This window comes from Entelurus aequoreus, linkage group LG10, assembly GCF_033978785.1.
Source record: "Entelurus aequoreus isolate RoL-2023_Sb linkage group LG10, RoL_Eaeq_v1.1, whole genome shotgun sequence".
In the NCBI taxonomy this organism is placed as follows: Eukaryota; Metazoa; Chordata; class Actinopteri; order Syngnathiformes; family Syngnathidae; genus Entelurus; species Entelurus aequoreus.
In genome coordinates, this window is record NC_084740.1 from 77,953,593 (window position 1) to 77,976,837 (window position 23,245).

Sequence of the window (23,245 nt, forward strand, 5' to 3'; positions counted from 1 at the left end):
TTGTTCCTCAGAAAATGTATGTATCTTAAATCATTAATTTGAGTTGCTATAAAGTTACTCAGTTTTATTATATTACTTTTTGAATCGTAACTTGCCCCCGAATACGATAATTTTAAGATGGTCTTTATTTTTTTCTCTCAAAAACTCTTTTTTCACATAATGTAACAACTTTTTTTCTCAAAACCTTACACTTTTTTACCCATAAGCACTTTCTTCCCGTTATATTCCTTTTGTTTTTATAATACTGTATAACAAAAATGTTGTGAGTTTATATTATATTTGAATCCTATGTTCTGACTTTGTTTTTGTAATAGTCCTTTTTTCCCCTCACTTTGAATGTGCTACTTTTATCTCTTGACATTACTACTTTTTTCTCGCAATGACTTCTTCTCATATTGCATATTTTTTCACCACAAATGAACTTTATTGTTCTAAGAGTGTAACTTTGTTTTCCACAGTACAACTTTAAATGAGTAATATTACAACTTTGTTCCCATTTCCCTCCCATAAATAACACTTTTTACGCATAAAAATATATTCTCATAACTTTTTTTCCCGAAGCAATATTAAGTCTTCTTCACAAAATATATACACAAAAAAATTACGACTTTGACTTTAAACTAGCGATTTTAATACTGAACTCTTGACATTTTTCTCCTAATATTACTGCTTTTATTATAAATGACTTTATTCTCGTATTTTCTCGTATAAAAAAAATTGTTTTTATGACAAAACAAATTTTTGTAATAAATGTCATCATTATAGTACGGCAACATTTTTCCCCACACAATTCTACAATTTATTACTAGTCATATTACAACTAGCTTTTTCATGTCATTTTGCAACTTTTTTCTCACAACAATACAACCTTTTTGTCGGTGAAGTTCTTCCTTCTTCTCTTAATTTTACTTTTTTTCATGAAAAAGGATTGGAAAAAAAACTGGAACACTACAACTTTATATCTTATTTAGATTTTATTTCACTTTTTTCTTGAATATTAAAAATGTTTACGACATTATCTTTGTAAATTATGTCTTTCTAAAATTATTACAGCAATTTTATTGTTTTCTTGTAAACGCGCGGAATTCCTGTAACGCAAAGTTTTCATGATTGTTATAATATTGTGGGTAAAAAAAATCACCACACTACTATACTGGCGATGTTACGATTTGAATATTCTGTTACATAATATATCAGCTTTTTCTCGAAACAGCAAAAATATTATTTTAAAATAATGTATTTTTCTTTAAACCAAAACACCGTTTTTAAAAAAACAAAAATCTATTTTCTACACAAAAACACAATGTTATTACAATACACAAAACTACAAATATGACTGTAATTGAATAGTTTGCCAAATAAAAAACTATTATAAACTTAAAGAGAAAAATAAAAAAACATTTTCCAAGGCACAGAATTAGTCGGTTTTCCACTAAGTATACGGTTGTTTTTGTACTATATCCTACTGTATAGGGATGATGTTCAAAATCGGTTCTCCCGGTTGTTCGATAAGAAAAGAACCGATTCCATGGACTCTAATCCCTTTTTGAGAACCGGTTCCCGTTATCAAGGCCACTATAGTAAAGAAAAAGAGTTGGTTCTTTATTCGAATCCCTGGGAACGAATCCCTTCCCACGTACAGGAAATGCCCTGTGGGACCTGCAATGTTATGCCCATTTGATTGTAGACTCTTACTGACACCTTGTGGCCATATGAAAATACTACGCGACATTAGTTTGGGCACTTACGGGTTGAGACAATTGAGAAGTAGACAAGTTGTTAGCTCTTACAAACCTTGGAAAAGATAAGTCTGTAAGTAAACTGTTTAACTTGTTTATGTAACTCAATATTAAAGTGGAAAGTGGTTAAGTTTGATACTGAGATGTTTATTGAACAACGATTTTTGTGCACTGTTTCAATGGATGCTTTGAGGACTTAAAATGGCTGCCAGTCGTATATTTCCACCATCGAAATAGTTTCAACCCTCAGAAGTATTTGTTTGATGATAGTACTGTATATTTGTGTGAAGCTAATATTTACATATTGTGTATTACATTTCAGTATGTTAATTGATTGACATAGCTTATACATTTGTCATTGTGTGTATTTCAGCTTAAAAAAAACCCAAAAACAGTCCAGTGCAAGACAAAAGTATAGATAGGAAAAGACAAAGCAAGATCAACAACAATAAAGAGCCTAAATGGATGAATCTGCTTTGGATTGTTTGTTAGCTGTCTGCCAAGCTGTATAAGCTCAACACGAATAGTGAGGGCAGAACAGGCAATATGCAATTATTGCTAGGCTTCGCTCTCATGTAAGGGGGGAAGAAATGTTGATTGATGACTGTGGTGTTCTTAGTGTCATAGTGTGTGTAGTTAGGATGTTCCAATAGCAGCAGAAGTGCACTTTTTGGAGAGCTGTATTATTTTCAGTTTTGTGCCTGAGGGACTGATTTTATTTAACACTATATTATTATTTATACACCTATAGTGATCACAGAGACAGGTTGTTTTTGTGTTACTGTATATATTTGTTTTCCTGAAAAATCCCACTTAATATACTTTGGGTAACAACAGTCAATATTTTATTTTTTCATTTTTTTTAGGGGGGTAACAGTCAATATTTATTTTATTTAAAAAAAATTTTCTTATAAAGTAAAAGTGAGCTTTTGTTAAACCAAATATTGTGTTTTTTTCATATACAACAACCTAACTGGACTCCATAAGAGAATCGATAAGGAATTGGTTCGATAAGAGGATTCGATAATGGGCTCGAACTCGATAATTTCTTATCAAGCATCATCCCTACTACTGTATTCACAAATAAGTTTCAAAATAAAACTACTGCTGAATATTGAGTGGACGCTTTACATTGTTGTCGCAGTAGTAAATGTTGCATCATTCTCACACGCTCACAACATGATTAATTTGCAGCCTCCAGCTCCTGGCCAACAAAAATAAATAAAGGATAACCTCACACGTTTACACGCATCAAACGCCCTCCTTTCCCCTTTTTGCCCCTTTCCCATGTGTGTAACGTGTTTGTTTTCCATGTGCGCTCAAGCAGTCCCGTGGCCGTGTCGAGAACGCGCAGCGTGTCGGAGAGCCAGTCCTTCAGCCTCCCCTCCTCCTTCTCCGCTCCCACTTTCCTGAAAAGCTTTTACCAGGGCTCGCTGGGCTCCCTCAGCTCGCTGACCGACAGCGGGAGCCTCAGGAGGTGACGGCGCTCGACAAACTGGCTGCAATGATTCCTACTATTACCGGGGGGGTGACAGGACATGTTTACGTGTTGGCTGTCCAAACACTTTAACACTCAGCTTTTTAAACCTCTTTTTTTGGTCTTTTCCTGAGAACATTGTCCAGCCTTTTCTTTCCTGCCGCCGGACACGCCCTCTTCCTGTTTCGCTCAGAAGTAGAAGGGGACGCTGATACGCCCCCCCCCTCTCCGACCCCCCTCCGACCTCTGTTGTGGCGCTTGCATGTGAACGTGGAAGTCTTGGCTGCACAATTGACGCCTCTAACCGGATTGCAGCTTGTGTGTTTATTAACATCAGCCGACTTGAAGTGTGACGCTCAGGTGAAGCGTGGCTGTCTGCTCGGCGCAAAAGGAAAGGTTAACGTTTGCATGATGGATGACTTTTACCCAGCCAGAGCCTTGTCAAATGTCACTCGCACAGGATCATCCTCATTACGACACGGAATAAATCATCATTGTCTGCTGAGGAGACCTTTAGAAGCAAAATAGTGTATACCGTATTTTTCGGAGTATAAGTCGCACCGGCCGAAAATGCATAATAAAGAAGGAAAAAAACATATTAGACTTAACAACTTTAATGATCCACAAGGGAAATTGTTCAACACAGTAGCTCAGTTACAATGATGGAAAGTGTAAGGATGGAAAGGACAATGCAGGTATAAATAGACTAAATATCGCGATATAAAATATAACATATATACAAATATATGCGAATATATACATATGTGCACAGTATATTATATGTACAGATATATTATGTCTATAACATATATACAATATATAACAATTACCATGTACAACATTACAGTATATGTGACAGCAGCAGCATAAAATACAGAGTACTATATAAGTCGCACTGGAGTATAAGTCGCATTTTTGGGGGAAATGTATTTGATAAAAGCCAACAGCAAGAATAGACATTTGAAAGGCAATTTCAAATGTGTAAAGAATAGTGAACAACAGGCTGAATAAGTGTACGTTATATGAGGCATAAATAACCAACTGGTATGTTAACGTAACATATTATGGTAAGAGTCATTCAAATAACTATAACATATAGAACATGCTATACGTTTACCAAACAATCTGTCACTCCTAATCGCTAAATCCCATGAAATCTTATACGTCTAGTCTCTTACGTGAATGACATCAATAATATTATTGGATATTTTACGCTAAAGTATTCATCATTTCACACATAAGTCACTCCTGAGTATAAGTCGCACACCCGGCCAAACTATGGAAAAAACTGCCACTTGTAGTCCGAAAAATACAGTAAATATAGTACATGCAATCATTTCAAAGTTGTAATGTTACTGGAAAAATTGTTTCCCGAAATCATGGCGTAACTTTAAAGGGGAACTGCACTTTTTTTGTACCCGTAATTTCCGGACTATAAGCCGCACCAGCTAAATTTAGGGGAAAATACAGATTGCTCCATATATAAGCCGCACCCGACTATAAGCCGCAGGGTTTTGATGTGTAATTAGCGTAGTATATAGGGGTTCCTGCTACCACGGAGGGGATTGTCGGGACAGAGATGACTGTTTGGGAACGCAAAGCCTCCCATTTATTAACTATAAATCTTTCAATCATTCAATCAAACTTTCACATCTTTGACATGGCGAACAGCATTCGTGCAGAGTACAAATAATACAACGGTATTACCGGTAGTCAGGTTTTAATCATTGTGTCATCGTCTTCCTCCTGCGTACTAAAACCACCAAAATCCTCTTCGTCTGTGTCGGAGAAGAACAGGTCCAAAATGGCGTCGTCAGCCAAGTCAAGGGTACGTGCAGCAGCTCGATTTCCTTCTTTGACAGCCAGATCGATTGCCTTTAACTTAAAAGCAGCATCATATGCACTTCTCCGTTTGTTTTCCATATTGAGGGTGTTTGCATGAACACTTCCTTCGCGCAAACTGTCGCTGACGCTCTCCTACTCTTTGTTTTGCTCTCGGTAGTGCGCGCCCCTGGTTACCGTAAGCCGTAAAAAAAAGCCGCACCGTCATAAAAGCCGCAGGGACCAAAACGAGGGGGAAAAGTAGCGGCTTATAGTCCGGAAATTACGGTAATTTTGCCTGTCGTTCACAATCATTAGGAAAGACATGACGACGGATGGATTTAAAAAAAAAAAAAAGCATTCTAACTTGTAAATAAAAGTTTGCTTACAGCCGAGGCAATGGGAGCTCATCTATTTCGCACATAAAACCCAACAAATAACCATTCAAAAAGCACCAACAACACTCCATCCTTTTTCCTCCGCCTAGCCAAGGTTGGGTCGCGGGGGCAGCAGCCTAAGCAGAGAAGCCCAGACTTCCCTCTCCCCAGCCACTTGGTCCAGCTCCTCCTGGGAGACATGGTCTTCCCAACGTGTCTTGGGTCTACCCCGTGGCCTCCTACCGGTCGATCGTGCCCTAAACACCTCCCTAGGGAGGCGTTCGGGTGGCATCCTGACCAGATGCCCGAACCACCTCATCTGGCTCCTCTCCATGTGGAGGAGCAGCGGCTTTACTTTGAGCTCCTCCCGGATGGCAGAGCTTCTCACCCTATCTCTAAGGGAGAGACCCAAACTCATTTGGGCCGCTTGTACCCGTGATCTTGTCCTTCCGGTCATAACTCAAAGCTCATGACCATAGGTGAGGATGGGAACGTAGATCGACCACTAAATTGAGAGCTTTGCCTTCCGGCTCAGCTCCTTCTTCACCACAACGGATCGATACAGCGTCCGCATTACTGAAGACGCCGCACCGATCTCACCATCCACTCTTCCCTCACTTTGATATTAACCAAGTATTAGTGATATTGCTATTATAAGCGCTAACGCAGACAGACTATTTGTAGCAACGACGTGATCACTAGCTTGCGTGACTCGCTTCTTTGCTCCCTGGAAGTTTACTGTAGATCATAAATCATGCATCTTACCCGGATAGAAGAAAGATGAGGATGTATTCCGACAATTTGGTCCACTTCGACAGCCAATTTAGACCCAGCAATGGCGAGAACCCTTCCCCCTTGTCATCTCAATTGTAATATATGAACATCCTGTCCGTCTCCATCCTAATGACAGCAGACATTGTACAGTAAGAGACGATTTATTATGTTTGTTGGCTCTCATAAAGTCTGCAGTCAGCAGAAATGGGTGATGTCAAAAAAAAAAAAAAAGTGAATGTCGTGATGCGTTTTTGAAATGAATGCTTAAAATGATCAAAATACGTAGAAATGAAATGTTCTCATAAATGTGCCCGTTACTACGTTACATATTTACTTAGGTCATGTATGTAAAATCTTAATGGAGGTGTTTTTTAGGGCTCTACAGGCAGAATAGAGCAGTTCTCAGAGGTTGCATTGTAAGCAGACTTTTGATCGTATTTATTTAATATTTAGAATGCATTAATAATGATTGTGACTTTTTGACTACACACTCTTACTCTTAGGATCGAAAAGGGACCCGACAACAAAGTGGCAGCAACAAATTTACATTTTTATTTACTTTACATGCTTGAAATCTAACAACTTTAGATCTTTCCATTGTTATAATTTATTTTGTTAATTTTTTTTATTTTTTTTAATGGTTTTCTTGTGTTTTATGGCCTTTTTGTGAAAAATAACAGTTTTTATAATAAAGGTAAATATGCAATATTTCAACAACAAAAAAAAAATTTAAAAAAAAAATTTTTTTTTACATAAATAAATACAATCATGTGTGCTTACGGACTGTATCCCTGCAGACTGTATTGATCTATATTGATATATAATGTATATATTGTGTTTTTTATGTTGATTTCATTTAAAAAAAAAATATATATATATTTTTTTAAATTTCTTGTGCGGCCCGGTACCAATCGGCCCGGTGGTTGGGGACCACTGCCCTAAAGGGACAAGCAGTAGAAAATGTTGCCGTATGAAATATTTAAGGTTGAGTAATTACAGCCTTGAATAGGTCAATAATTCCTAACAACATTGGTTTTGATACAACAGACAAAAAAAAGATCATTTTTATCGTGCCTACTGAACTAGAATGAACTGGCTGAGTTTGAATTCATACAAATATTTTCTATTTATCTGCCATGTTATATATAACTGGCCGACATCCTTTTCATTGCAATTCAGCGCTTTAATGGTTAACTCATTTATGAGAATTATTCATCAGGGTGTTCTGGCCATGTGGTGGTAAAGGGGTGCAATTACACCAAAACAAGGTTTTCTTGTTTTTTAATGGGCAAGAATGAGATGAATTTTCACGTAAAAAGAGTAGTAATATACCTGGGGCCGTACTTATCAAGCGTCTTAGAGTGCCATTTTACACTTAAGTCCTGAGAATTTGCGAAATTTAGTCCTACTCTCAAACTTACGAATAAAAGCTTTTTATCAACGTTCTTAAGTCTAAGAATCACTCCTACTCTCCACGATATTTAAGAGACCTTCAGAGGTGTCTTAAGTGGTTAGGAGTTGCCAGCAGGGGATGGCACTGAGGCGAGAGAGACGTGCGCCAACGTTCAGGGAACGGAACAATGTTTTGTTTTTTTGATGACGAGCAGCTGATCAAACGGTATCGTTTACACAGAGCGGATATTATTTTTGTCACAGATTTAATACTTTTCGATTCCTTGTTGATTTCTGCATGTGGCTGCAGTGGGCTAGTATATATAGAGCCACCCACACCAGTTTCAAATTAGTTGCCTAATTAATGAATTGGAAAGAAAATGTTATGACAGTAGCGTATGTGTGTGGCCGTGAGGTGAGTGACGTCAGTGAGTGTGTGGGCGAGAGGAGAGAGGGAGCGGTAGCGTGAGTGCCGGAGGGGACTAGTTTGTTTTGTATTATTTTGTAGTTTATTGTCAAAATATACACTCCCATTGTCCACTTAAATATTTCCAAGATATTTCTTTATTCTTAGACAAGGGATTCCCTTCCGTGATTGGTCATTTCTATGGACACAGAAATGACGTCACCTAAAATTCTGTTTACGGCACATAGTAATGTCGTAATTCAGCTCTGAGTGTGACACTTAAGATTCAGTCCTACACTTCGCTGAAAGTGTGAGTAAGACGCTTGATAACTAACTTTTAAGTGCAGCTTTCAGCCAAGAATTTATTTACTCTTAAGTCAACTCTTAGCAGACTTCTTAGGAGTCATTCTAAGAAGCTTGATAAGTACGGCCCCAGGATTACAGTCTGTTAAAAATAATACTTCTAGTGGGAGTCAATGAGGCCAAAATAGTTCTCAGTAGAAAGTGTGTTTGCTTTGTTTATATCATATTCTAACAATGTTGCAATCAAAAACACTATGCGATTTTGCAAAAAAAAAAAAAACCACCTCCCTGGCGAAATTCCAGACTGCTAACCTACAAACTAAACAATCGTATCGCATACAGAACACTTGTAGTGCTCATTTCGGACCCTAGGGGTGCACAAGTGTTTAAATGTACTATTTTCTTACTACTTTTTTCTCTTGACAGTCCTACTTTTTTTCCTCGTAACGACCTCTTCTCAGACTGCGTAGTTTTTCAGCTAAAAACACAGTTATTGTTATAATATTGCTATCTTTCCCCCCACAATACAACTTTAAACGAGTAATTTTACAATTTCAATATGATAACTTTCTTATTTTTCTTAACTAAAAACTATTGTGGGGAAAAAAAAGACTGGCAATATTAAGATTTGAATCCTGTATTCCGACTTTATTCTCACAATATGACTTATTTTTTTCCCCCAAACACAACTTTCAGTCATGAAAATTAACTACTTTTTCCGTATTAATGTTTTTTTCATATTAATCTTTTTTCATTTAACTTTATCATTATGATACTGCAAAGTTTCCCCAGACGATACAGTGTTTCCCATAAACTGCCAAGATACCTGTGGCGGTGGGGGCGTGGCTATGGGCGTGGTCACCATGACATCATTGAGGAATTTGCATAATTTACTACAATGATATGATTTTCTCTAAAAAGGCTTAAAAAATGTATACTTACTAATTAATAATAACAGTTTTGTTTTAAACGTCCATCCATCCATTTTACAATATAATTACAACACTTTATGTACATATTTATATACAGATTTGAACAATAAGTTATTCACTGAAATATATTTATTAATTGTGGTTCTTACAAAAAATATATCTTATAAAATATAAAAGCTAAAATGTCTCTTAAAGCTCTGCCCCTTTGATTAGTGCATACTAAATCATTTAACTTTAGCCTACTACTACAAGCATATTATTTACCAGCAACATAAAGTGAAACAGAGGCAGAGGTGTCCTGCCACAGTCAGTAACGCATAAACAGAAAACAGTAGTGGTCAAATACAAATAAGGCAACAAGAGAAGTATCCTACACTTCTCTTTAGTAAAGTAAATCTGAACAGCCGATACGGGCATCTACATCAACTATATGATTTGCCTGAGAAGCTGGACAGGACAAAAAAAATAAAAAAAATGTATTTGTTATTTTATTTGTGGCGGACGTAATTCTTTCGTGGCGGGCCGCCACAAATAAATGAATGTGTGGGAAACACTGCAATACTACAACTTTATTAGACTTAGACTTAGACTTCCTTTTTATTGTCATTCAAATTTGAACTTTACAGCACAGATAAGAACAAAATTTCGTTACATACTTCATACTGGTAATATTACAACTTTATTCTTTTCTATTACTTTTTTTCACAAAAACTATGCTTTAAACTTTTTTGTCACATTACAAAATTGATATTGTCTTAGTATTGCAATAAATATGAGTCTATCCTATTCCAATATGACTTTGTTTACATCAGAATATTAACATAAATAACTAGAAAGCACTCCAATAGCACAGACTTCCTATCTCCCAATAGTAAAGAATCTTAAAAAAAAAAAAAAGAAATCCTGAATCCAGACGGTACTGATGGGTAAATGACACCTCAGTGAGCGTATGGCACACCCACCAGCTGTATTGACACTGCACTAATACTGTGTAGGTGTTTAATAATGCAAATTTGACCGGCAAATACAATTAAAAGTTAGGGTTTTTTTAAACAAATAAATGCGCAGAATGGAATTGTGACCAATTTATATTTAGCTTTTTTTGCCCATAAAAGGAGCATTCCAAAAACATGTGTGCTTGCGTTCCAAAGAAAAACAAACATTTCCTATCAATGACGGCAACAACATGTTCATTAAGATGTGTTCATGTTCGCAGTAGTCTAAGAAAAGGTGCCTTTTTACGCTAAAAACTCAATCTGAGCTCTTTTTCCTGGTCATACTCGCTCTAATATGAACATGAAATGTTTTATTCCACAGCCATCTTCCCACTTGATGAACGCTTTCTTGCTTCATTAACAAATCTCACGGCTGCAACATGTTTCTTGTGCATCATCCTTTGAACTCCAGAGTAAGGTTTCATCTGTGGAGAGATGAGCGTGTGTGTGTGTGTGTGTGTGTGTGTGTGTGTGTGTGTGTGTGTGTGTGTGTGTGTGTGTGTGTGTACTGTGGTAACACAACACCCAGCAGACACACTCATGGCGTGTTTGTCTTTGTGGCTCCGCCCACGCCTCCAGCATTAATGGCGAAGGCAGGAAGAGGACGCTGTCCGGCTGCAGCAACGACTCCGTGAGCGGCGCTCTGACCCCGACCCCCCGCAGGGTCTCCTGGAGGCAGAAGATCTTCCTGAGGGTGGCCTCGCCCATGAACAAGGCCTCCATGCACCACTCAGGTGCGTCAATACCTGGATCACTAGGATCCAGCAATGACTGTTGGTGTTTAATATTGATGACATTTGCTGCTAGCATCACTTTCTACAGTGTAAAGAGCAACTATTTTAAATTCATTTTTTAAATATAAGTTTTAAAAAACTTAAACATTTTATTTTACTTTTAAACAAATAGATGCAACGCCTTTTTTATAATGTAAATGTTTTACATTTAGTAATATAATGTACATTGTGTTTATAATTTAAACAAAAATATACATTTATTATTTAATGTTAGTTTTGTTAAAATTGAGATTGATAACTTTTTTCTCATGACGTAATCACTTTTTTAATTGAATTACACCCTCCTCTCCAAAAAAATACACTACATTTTTAATATAAGCATGAAATTACTGCTTGTTTTTGTTTTTTTTACATAAATATTTCTGCTTTCACCAAAACATCTGCGTTGTTCAACTTTTTAAAACCCGTTTTCACTTTTAAAAAAATCCAAAGTCTGAATTTTATGTTAAAAAATGTATTTTCTTGTTATATTACAGCAAAAATGATTTAATCATTTTATTCTCACTTTTTTTTAAACATGCTTAGCTGTCACAAAAGTAAAAACAATTTAATAAAACAAATAATGAAAAAAAATTGTGTAATACTTCAGATTTTTCAACTGGTAATATATATTTTATCACAATATTATGAGTACAGTAAGTCATAATAATGCATGTTTTACTATAACTTAACAACTTTTTTTCCTCCAATTACATTTACATTTCATTATGGCCATTTTTAAACTACATTATTTTCTCATTTAATATTGATGAAAGTTGCTGCTAGCATCACTTTCTACAGTGTAAAGAGCAACTATTTTAAATTCATTTTTTAAATATAAGTTTTAAAAAACTTAAACATTTTATTTTACTTTTAAACAAATAGATGCAACGCCTTTTTTATAATGTAAATGTTTTACATTTAGTAATATAATGTACATTGTGTTTATAATTTAAACAAAAATATACATTTATTATTTAATGTTAGTTTTGTTAAAATTGAGATTGATAACTTTTTTCTCATGACGTAATCACTTTTTTAATTGAATTACACCCTCCTCTCCAAAAAAATACACTACATTTTTAATATAAGCATGAAATTACTGCTTGTTTTTGTTTTTTTTTACATAAATATTTCTGCTTTCACCAAAACATCTGCGTTGTTCAACTTTTTAAAACCCGTTTTCACTTTTAAAAAAATCCAAAGTCTGAATTTTATGTTAAAAAATGTATTTTCTTGTTATATTACAGCAAAAATGATTTAATCATTTTATTCTCACTTTTTTTTAAACATGCTTAGCTGTCACAAAAGTAAAAACAATTTAATAAAACAAATAATGAAAAAAAATTGTGTAATACTTCAGATTTTTCAACTGGTAATATATATTTTATCACAATATTATGAGTACAGTAAGTCATAATAATGCATGTTTTACTATAACTTAACAACTTTTTTTCCTCCAATTACATTTACATTTCATTATGGCCATTTTTAAACTACATTATTTTCTCATTTAATATTGATGAAAGTTGCTGCTAGCATCACTTTCTACAGTGTAAAGATCAACTATTTTAAATTCATTTTTAAATATAAGTTTGAAAAAACTTAAACATTTTATTTTACTTTTAAACAAATAGATACAATGCCTTTGATAATGTAAATGTTTTACATTTGTAGTAATATAATGTACATTGTGTTTATAATTTAAACAAAAATAAACATTTATTATTTAATGTTAGTTTTGTCAAAATTGAGTGATAACTTTTTCTCATGACATAATCACCTTTCTAATTGATTTACACCCCCTCTCCAAAAAAATACACTATCGTATTTTCCGCACTATAAGGCGCACCTAAAAACCTCAAATTTTCTCAAAAGCTGACAGTGCGCCTTATAATCCGGTGCGCCTTATATATGGACCAATATTGAGCCACAACAGGTGTCGCAACTACGAGATGCATAACGTAACCCCAGCCTCTACTGTTGCGTCTATTCTACGCGCCTTATAATGCGGTGCGCTTTATATATGAACAAAGCTTTAAAATAGGCCATTCATTGAAGGTGCGCCTTATAACCCGGTGTGCCTTAAAGTGCGGAAAATACGGTACATTTTTAATATAAACATGAAATTACTTTTTTTTTTACATAAATATTTATGCTTTCACCAAAACATCTGCGTTGTTCAACTTTTTAAAATCCAGAGTCTGTGAATTTTATGTTTAAACATTTATTTTCTTGTAATATGACGATTTTTTGAACCAAAAGTAGGACTTTAGTCCTAAAAAGTTTGCCGCTTTTGATCATATTGCTTGGGCTTTTTCCTTTTTCCCGTTTTATATGAATATATAGTATTTAAACTATTGAAATGTTTTGAAACCATAGTTATCATTATAGCTATATTATATATAATTATATAAAAGTATGCAAAATATTATGTACAATTATATAAATATTATAAATGATATTATACAATATTTTTGATTTTTTGTAAAACATTTAATTTTACTTTGGCTTTTTCTTTTTTAACCATTTAATTTCTATAATTATTATTATAATAATAATGGAAAAAAAATTGTGTAATAATTCAGATTGTTCAACTGGTAATATATATTTTATCACAATATTGTGAGTACAGTAAATCCTAAAAATGCATGTTTTACCATAACTTAACTTTTTTTCCTCCAATTAAATTTTCATTTCATTATTGCCATTTTTAAACTACATTATTTTCTAATAGTAAAGCATTGAAACAATAATTACAATTGTATTATGCATGGATTTTTTTTACATGTTTAATGGTCACAAAAGCCAAAAAAAACAGTCGTTTTTAAACATCCTAATACATTTTCTCATGCTGTTTTCAGACCAATCAGACGCAAGGGAGCTTTTGCCGCTCTCGCCTCACGCCTCGCACTCAAACCAAGACCCCATGGCGGCGGGAGAGCGTCCAAAGAGGACGCCGGCGGACTACAGGGCCTTGTGGAAGACGGCCATTCGCCAGCAGATCCTGCTGCTGCGCATGGAGAAGGAGAACCAGAGACTGGAGGGTGAGTCAACTCTGGGCATGTGGACAGGTCAGAGGTGGCCATCTTGGCGTGCGTTACATGTATTTAGAGGTTGTGTGCGCGTGTGTGTGTGTGTGTGTGTGTGTGTGTGTGTGTGTGTGTGTGTGTGTGTGTGTGTGTGTGTGTGTGTGTGTGTGTGTGTGTGTGTGTGTGTGTGTGTGTGTGTGTGTGTGTGTGTGTGTGTGTGTGTGTGTGTCATGTTCACTTAAACATACAAAGAAGGTTAAAATGTATGCTATCAATTTGTTGTTTGTGGATGGCCAATGTTGTTTGACACATGCATTTATAGTTGAAATAGCTTACATAGCAATTATTTGACTACATCAAAAAACAAATTGTCTTTGCTTTTAATTACTTATAGGTGAATCAATAATAGTGATTTTTTTCTTGTACTATTACAATTAATGGACTTAATATTGCATTTTTTCCCATCGTAGATTTTCTGTTTCTCTTCTAACATAGCTTAAAAATACTTTTTACAAAGTATAATATATTTTTCACTTAACTTAACTTTTTCTCAGAGATACACATTTTCCCTCATAAATATATACAGCTTTATTATCATACTATTACAACTTGTTGCTTTAGCAATTTCGAATTTGTAAAAGTAAAACTTTTTTGTAATATTATTATTATTTTTTTAACTTTTGTAAAAGTGTAACTTCTTTTGTATTATGACGATTTTTTGAACCAAAAGTAGGACTTTAGTCCTAAAAAGTTTGCCGCTTTTGATCATATTGCTTGGGCTTTTTCCCATTTTATATGAATATATAGTATTTAATATATTGAAATGTTTTGAAACTCTAGTTATCATTATAGCCATATTATATATCATTATATAAAATTTTGCAAAATATTATATACCATTATATAAATATTATAAAATAATATAAATTAAATAAACATTTAATATTACTTTGGCTTTTTCTTTTTTACCACTTCATTTCTATAATTACTATTATAGATAAATTATGTTATATGAAATCATATACAAATATGTATTATATAAATTTGAATTATAAATTACATTATTGTACCATATTTGTTATTTTTTTGTTATGTTGTATATATGTATAATAATTATTATTATTATTGATAAATTGTTGTATTTTTGTAATAATTTATTAATTCTGAATGGTGTTTTTAAATGGATACATTTCCATAGAAATAAGAATTAGGGATGTCCGATAATGGCTTTTTGCCGATATCCGATATGCCGATATTGTCCAACTGTTTAGTTACCGATACCGATATCAACCGATACCGATATTAACCGATATATGCAGTCGTGGAATTAACACATTATTATTCCTAATTTGGACAACCAGGTATGGTGAAGATAAGGTACTTTTTAAAAAAATGAATCAAATAAAATAAGATAACTAAATTAAAAACATTTTCTTGAATAAAAAAGAAAGTAAAACAATATAAAAACAGTTACATAGAAACTAGTAATTAATGAAAATTTGTAAAATGAAGTGTTAAAGGTTAGTACTATTAGTGGAGCAGCAGCACGCACAATCATGTGTGCTTACGGACTGTATCCCTTGCAGACTGTATTGATATATATTGATATATAATGTAGGAAGCAGAATATTAATAACAGAAAGAAACAACCCTTTTGTGTGAATGAGTGTAAATGGGGGAGGGAGGTTTTTTGGCTTGGTGCACTAATTGTAAGTGTATCTTGTGTTTTTTATGTGGATTTAATAAAAAACAAATAAAAACAAAACAAAACCGATACTGATAATAAAAAAAACGATACCGATAATTTCCGATATTACATTTTAACGCATTTATCAGCCGATAATATCGGCAGACCGATATTATCGGACATCTCTAATAAGAAATATTAATTATCATTACTTGTGGACAAAAATGCAAAAGGTCTCCCATTAATTAAACACCTGTCTCTAAGTTCTGTGTAGTACTAGCATATATATATGAAATGGAAAAAAGAAAAACTCTTGGCTGCAACACAGAATATAGAAATGTGATATTATTACTTAGAATGCAAAAATACAATGGACATTTATGTACTTGCTTCATACATATTTATGTTATATATATATATACAGTGTATATCAACTGATGTATTTCCCTTTGTTTTGTGTGAGGATCTAACAGTGAATAACTTAACTCAATAGAAGGTAAGCAGCACTGGGATTCTCGGTGATTAAGACACACTCCTTTCTTAAATTAAATGTATTGAACATTTTGCATGGCTTTGGTCCCTCCAGCGCTTGTTGTCTGCTTGTCTTTGGGCTTCAAGCGTCACTGATGATGGCGATTATTGTGGTTTTGTTATTGTGGCTTTTAAGTGGTGGCTTCCAGTAATGTGAGGTGTGAGGGAGGGGCGTCCATGATTATACAGTGAAAACCCCTGAAGTGGATATGACTTATTAAAATAATACACACGTGTGTAGCGAGCAGGGATGAGCTGCACATCCGCAAGATGAAGCTGAGCTACCAGGAAGTGGGCTCAGAATCCAAAGAGGCGCTGTGGGAAAAGAAACTGACCACGCCGGGAAGAAGCACAGTCCTGCAGGACAAGGAGCAGCTCTACCGTGCACTCTGCCAAGGTAACAAAGATCTATCAACAAATAGGAATGATAATCAATTAGGGCTGTGCGATATCCTGGATATATTGTCTCTGTGCAATATAGAAAATGACTATATGGTGATATTGGAGTATACGTCCTCACGCAGTTGCTTTTAGCTGCGGGCATTACACTACAGGCTCTTCTCACTCTTTCCTGTCCCTCCTTCTCACAGAGACATAAAACAAGCGCACCTTCTTACGTACGTCACATACGTATACGCCCTCGCGGAGCAGAGAGGTAGCGGCATGGCTAACGTTAGCTGCGGTGCGAGTGGTAATACGAGAGAAAGGTGTGACTCTGGTAACAAATGAAGGAAGAATTAATTCCCAAGAAAAACAGCAGGGGGTCCATCGTCTGGCGGTGGTTTGGCTTCAAGCGGGAAGATGTCGAACAGACAACCGTAATATGTCAGGTGTGGGGAAAAAGCATTGCTACAAAAAAGTAGCATTACTGCTAATATGTAGCATCATTTGAAAATGAATGAAGAGTGCTTGAAACTCCGCATGTCAACATCTCCGTTCGGTGCCACACCCACAAAATGCACAAGCAACCATTTCTACATCAACACCGTATGAAAAAAAATAGTCAACAACAGAAGGAGATACGACCGTAGGAACCTACCACATAGTGAAGGACATACACTATTTGATATGCAGCTCATTTTTATTTAACACTTATTGAAATATCTTGTGTGACATCATGCACAAAAGTGCACTTTATTAGTTTTAAACTATTGTAGTGGCGTTCTGTACAAAAAGTGCACTTTAATTGAGTGTTGTTTTGATATGTCATCTTAGTGACATCATGCACAAAAGTGCACTTACAGCTTGTTTTAAAATGTCTCTGACAATCTTGCACTTTCTGTTTTAAAATGACATGAATGTTTGTGCCACTGCTTAATAACTGTTTCATAAATACACTTTTAGATGTGGTTTCCCTCTCTGCATGAAAGTTTAAAAGTAGCATATATTAATGCAGTATGAAGAAGAATGTTTTAATTAGGGATGTCCGATAATGGCTTTTTGCCGATATCCGATATTCCGATATTGTCCAACTCTTTAATTACAGATACCGATATCAACCGATATATGCAGTCATGGAATTAACACATTATTATGCCTAATTTGGACAACCAGGTATGGTGAAGATAAGGTACTTTTTAAAAATAATAATAAAATAAGATAACTAAATTAAAAACATTTTCTTGAATAAAAAAGAAAGTAAAACAATATAAAAACAGTTACATAGAAACTAGTAATGAATGAAAATGAGTCAAATGAAGTGTTAAAGGTTAGTACTATTAGTGGAGCAGCAGCACGCACAATCATGTGTGCTTACGGACTGTATCCCTTGCAGACTGTATTGATATATATTGATATATAATGTAGGAAGCAGAATATTAATAACAGAAAGAAACAACCCTTTTGTGTGAATGAGTGTAAATGGGGGAGGGAGGTTTTTTTGGCTTGGTGCACTAATTGCAAGTGTATCTTGTGTTTTTGATGTTGATTTAATTAAAAAAACAAACAAACAAACAAACAAAAACGATACAGATAATAAAAAAACCGATACCGATAATTTCCGATATTACATTTTAACGCATTTATCGGCCGATAATATCGGCAGGCCGATATTATCGGACATCCCCTAGTTTGAATGTAGACACATAGAATCATCATACTGCTGTGATTATATGCATCAAGTGTTCATTCAAGGCTAAGGCAAAATATCCACATATATGTCGTGTATCGTGACATGGACTAAAAATATTGAGATATTAATAAAAGGCCATATCGCCCAGCCCTATAATGAATACCGTATTTCTCGGAGTATAAGTCGCTCCGGCTGAAAATGCATAACAAAGAAGGAAAAAAACATATATAAGTCGCACTGGAGTATAAGTCGCATTTTTTGGGGAAATGTATTTGATAAAAGCCAACAGCAAGAATAGACATTTGAAAGGCAATTTAAAATGTCTAAAGAATAGTGAACAACAGGCTGAATAAGTGTACGTTATATGAGGCATAAATAACCAACTGGTATGTTAACGTAACATATTATGGTAAGAGTCATTCAAATAACTATAACATATAGAACATGCTATACGTTTACCAAACAATCTGTCACCTTCATTCATAATAGCTTGTATTAGGGCTCGCCGCCACTAGGGAGCGCCATTTCACACTTTTTTTTGATTGATTGAGACTTTTATTAGTAGGTTGCACAGTACAGTACATATTCCGTACAATTGACCACTAAATGGTAACACCCCAATAAGTTTTTCAACTTGTTTAAGTCGGGGTCCACTTAAATTGATTCATGATACAGATATATACTATCATATATACTATCATCATAATATAGTCATCACACAAGATAATCATCAGAGTATATACATTGAATTATTTACATTATTTACAATCAGGGGTGTGGAGGGGGGGGGGGAGGATATGGACAGCAAGTAGTGGACATATAGAGAGAAAGAGAGAAAGAGAGCGAGAGAGAGAGAGAGATCAGAAGGCATAATAAAAAGTATCTGCATTTGATTGTTTACATTTGATTATTAGCAATCCGGGGAGGGTGTTAGTTTAGGGTTGTAGCTGCCTGGAGGTGAACTTTTAGTGCGGGTTAGGGTTAGGGTTAGGGGGGGTTGTTTGGGGGTGGGGGGCGTGGTTATTTACAGCTAGAATTCACCAACTCGCGTATTTCATATATATACCGTAATTTCCGGACTATAAGCCGCACCTGACTATAAGCCGCACCAGCTAAATTTAGGGGAAAATACAGATTGCTCCATATATAAGCCGCACCCGACTATAAGCCGCAGGGTTTTGATGTGTAATTACCGTAGTATATAGGGGTTCCTGCTACCAAGGAGGGGATTGTCGGGACAGAGATGACTGTTTGGGAACGCAAAGCGTCCCATTTATTAACAATAAATCTTTCAATCATTCAATCAAACTTTCCCATCTTTGACATGGCGAACAGCATTCGTGCAGAGTACAAATAATACAACGGTGCAAAGTAATACAAAGTGCTCGCCTGTACGTTATCAAAATAACCAGCCTATGAAAAGTCAGTCTTTAATCATTGTGTCATCGTCTTCCTCCTGCGTACTAAAACCACCGAAATCCTCTTCGTCGGTGTCGGAGAAGAACAGGCCGTAAATAAGCCGCACCCTTGTATAAGCCGCAGGGACCAGAACGAGGGGAAAAAGTAGCGGCTTATAGTCCGGAAATTACGGTATATATGTATGAAATACTTGACTTTCAGTGAATTCTAGCTATATATATATTTTTTAAATTTTATTTTATTTACATAGAAAAAAAAACAACAACTTGAATTTCAGTGTTCCAGTGGCTATCCATTAGATGGCAGTATTGTCCTGTTTAACTTCTCCGTTCATGATGAGTATATCATTTCGGCCGCCATGTCTGTAATTTCCTCGTTCTTCTGCTTCGTCTCCTTGTTGTGTGCGCAGTTGTGCACTCTATAAAAGCCCTGGATGTTATGACGTCTTTGGGCAGGCAAGCTGTTTATATTGTGGGAAAGCGGACGTGAGAACAGGCTGTCCCCACTCGGTCTCAGGTCCGCATTGAGCTGGAGGGGGCGTGGCCTCTAGCTCCGGCTGAATACCGGGAGTTTGTCGGGAGAAAATCTCTGCCGGGAGGTTGAATACCGGGATTCTCCCGCTAAAAACGGGAGGGTTGTCAAGTGAAATAAGCACCTGTTGTGTTTGTGTTCAGGTGTTCCCAAAAGCCGGCGTGGGGAGGTGTGGCTGCTGCTCTGCCATCAGCACCGCCTGTGTCACAGACTTCCTCAGCGCCAACACGTCCCCGACACGCCCTACAGGGACCTGCTCAAGCAGCTGACCGCCCAGCAACACGCCATTCTGGTGGATTTAGGTGCTCCATTTTGTCATTACAAAGGAAGCACATGAGGCTAATCGATATCGTATGTATCATCATCATGTATCGCCATGATGTCTCAGGCCGGACCTTCCCCTCCCACGAGTACTTCTCAGCCCAGCTGGGTGCGGGACAGCTGTCCCTCTACAACCTGCTGAAAGCCTACTCTCTGCTGGACACTGAGGTACAAATAATAATCATGGCCGCTTGTTGCTAGGCAGAATATGTCATGTACATCACTGCACTACCTCACACAGCAGAGCAAGGACGGGAATATAACAGGAATAAAGTCAGAATATGTCATGTCCATCACTGCACTACCTCACACAGCAGAGCAAGGATGGGAATATAACAGGAATAAAGTCAGAATATGTCATGTCCATCACTGCACTACCTCACACAGCAGAGCAAGGATGGGGGAATATAACAGGAATAAAGTCAGAATATGTCATGTACATCACTGCACTACCTCACACAGCAGAGCAAGGACGGGAATATAACAGGAATAAAGTCAGAATATGTCATGTCCATCACTGCACTACCTCACACAGCAGAGCAAGGACGGGAATATAACAGGAATAAAGTCAGAATATGTCATGTCCATCACTGCACTACCTCACACAGCAGAGCAAGGACGGGAATATAACAGGAATAAAGTCAAACAGAATGAAAAGGAATCCAAAAAACAAATGATGAAACAAGCTAATTTATTCACAATTGATATAAAAACATTTTTAACAGGACTTCTTAAATAAAACAATATTGCTGTTTCAGCAGTTTTGTTTTTAAAGTGTGTTCCTAATCTTGTTACTATTCTTATTCATGTTCCTTTTTCTATTCCTATCACTATTTTTGTTCCGATTCCTGTTTCTATACTTGTTCCTATTATTGTGTTGTTCCTGTTTCCATTCTTATTATTGTTCCTACTTCTGTTGTTCTACCTATTTCCATTCTTATTATTGTTCCTACTTCTGTTCTACCTATTTCCATTCTTATTATTGTTCCTACTTCTGTTGTTCTACCTATTTCCATTCCTATCTATGTTCATGTTGTTCTACCTACACTTTTTCCTCTTCTTATTTCTATTCCAGGTCCTATTCACATTCCTGTCTATGTTTATGTTCTTGTTCCCATTTCTGTTGCCATACCTTTTCCTATTCCTCTTCTAGTTGTATTTATTTATTTTCCCACCCTGACAAAAAGGACTAAGACACAACAAACGTGCAGGAAAGTTTAAGAAATTATAATTATATTCCTATTCCTCCTTTGATGTATGTTTTTATTCTTGTTCTTGTTCCTATTCATATTCCTGTCCTTATTTGTGTTCCTATTCTTACCTTTGTTTCTATTCTTGTTTTAGTTCTCATTTTTGTTCCTATTGTTCTTCTTGTTTCTATTGTTGATTTTTCTTTTCTTGGTCTAGTACTTTTTTTTCTTCTTTTTTTTTGTTCAAATGTTTTCTTCTTCTACTCCTGTTCTTATTGTCATTCATATTGTGTTGTTCCTGTTCTTATTCAGGTTCCTATTCTTATTCCTGTTTATTTTCTTGTTCTGGTACATTTTCCCATTCATTTTCCTGTTCTCCTTGTTCTAACTTACTTTTTATTCATATTCTTGTTTCTGTTCTTATTCTGGTTCCTATTCTTCTTCCTATTTTTTTTCTTGTTTTAGAATGTTTTTCCAACATTCTTTTTCTTATTCCTATGTTTCCTTGTTCTCACCCAGTTCTTATTCTTATTCATATTGTTGTTCTTATTCAGGTTCCTATTCTTATTCCTATTTATTTTCTTGTTCTAGTACATTTTTCTATTAATTTTCCTGTTCTCCTTGTTCTGACTTAGTTTTTATTTGTAATCTTGTTTCTGTTCTTATTCCAGTTCCTATTCTTATTCCTATTTATTTTCTTGTTCTAGTACATTTTCCCATTCATTTTCCTGTTCTCCTTGTTGTAACTTAGTTTTTATTTGTATTCTTGTTTCTGTTCTTATTCCTGTTCCTATTCTTCTTCCTATTTCTTTTCTTGTTTTAGAATGTTTTTCCTATATTCTTTTTCTTGTTCCTTTGTTTCCTTGTTCTAATCCTGTTCTTATTCTTATTCATATTGTTGTTCCTGTTCTTATTCAGGTTCTTATTCTTATTCCTATTTATTTTCTTGTTCTAGTACATTTTCCCATTCATTTTCCTGTTCTCCTTGTTCTAACTTAGTTTTTATTTGTATTCTTGTTTATGTTCTTATTCCGGTTCCTATTCTTATTCCTATTTATTTTCTTGTTCTAGTACATTTTTCCATTCATTTTCCTGTTCTCCTTGTTCTGACTTAGTTTTTATTCATATTCTTGTTTATGTTCCTATTCTGGTTCCTATTCTTCTTCCTATTTTTTTTCTTGTTTTAGAATGTTTTTCCAACATTATTTTTCTGATTCCTATGTTTCCTTGTTCTCACCCAGTTCTTATTCTTATTCATATTGTTGTTCTTGTTCTTATTCAGGTTCCTATTCCTTATTCCTATTTATTTTCTTGTTCTAGTACATTTTTCCATTCATTTTCCTGATCTCCTTGTTCTGACTTAGTTTTTATTCGTATTCTTGTTTATGTTCTTATTCCGGTTCCTATTCTTATACCTATTTATTTTCTTGTTCTGGTACATTTTCCCATTCATTTTCCTGTTCTCCTTGTTCTG

The 23,245-nt window shown here is 35.3% G+C and overlaps 1 protein-coding gene across 8 annotated transcripts in view; it reads left to right on the top strand.

The window, feature by feature from the left end:
• Positions 1 to 23,245, top strand: part of tbc1d4 (TBC1 domain family, member 4) — an 83,459-nt gene that overhangs the window by 47,748 nt on the left and 12,466 nt on the right. For 3 of the 8 annotated variants that reach the window (XM_062061805.1, XM_062061803.1, XM_062061807.1), the window contains exons 13-18: positions 3,064 to 3,216; positions 10,796 to 10,950; positions 13,854 to 14,036; positions 16,481 to 16,636; positions 20,404 to 20,562; positions 20,649 to 20,749. In XM_062061805.1, the coding sequence (XP_061917789.1) occupies positions 3,064 to 3,216; positions 10,796 to 10,950; positions 13,854 to 14,036; positions 16,481 to 16,636; positions 20,404 to 20,562; positions 20,649 to 20,749 (907 nt within the window). Of the gene's footprint in view, positions 1 to 3,063; positions 3,217 to 9,751; positions 10,630 to 10,795; positions 10,951 to 13,853; positions 14,037 to 14,978; positions 16,205 to 16,480; positions 16,637 to 20,403; positions 20,563 to 20,648; positions 20,750 to 23,245 lie in introns of those variants that run through there. The other 5 variants (XM_062061806.1, XM_062061808.1, XM_062061810.1 and 2 more) reach the window with 4 other exon arrangements.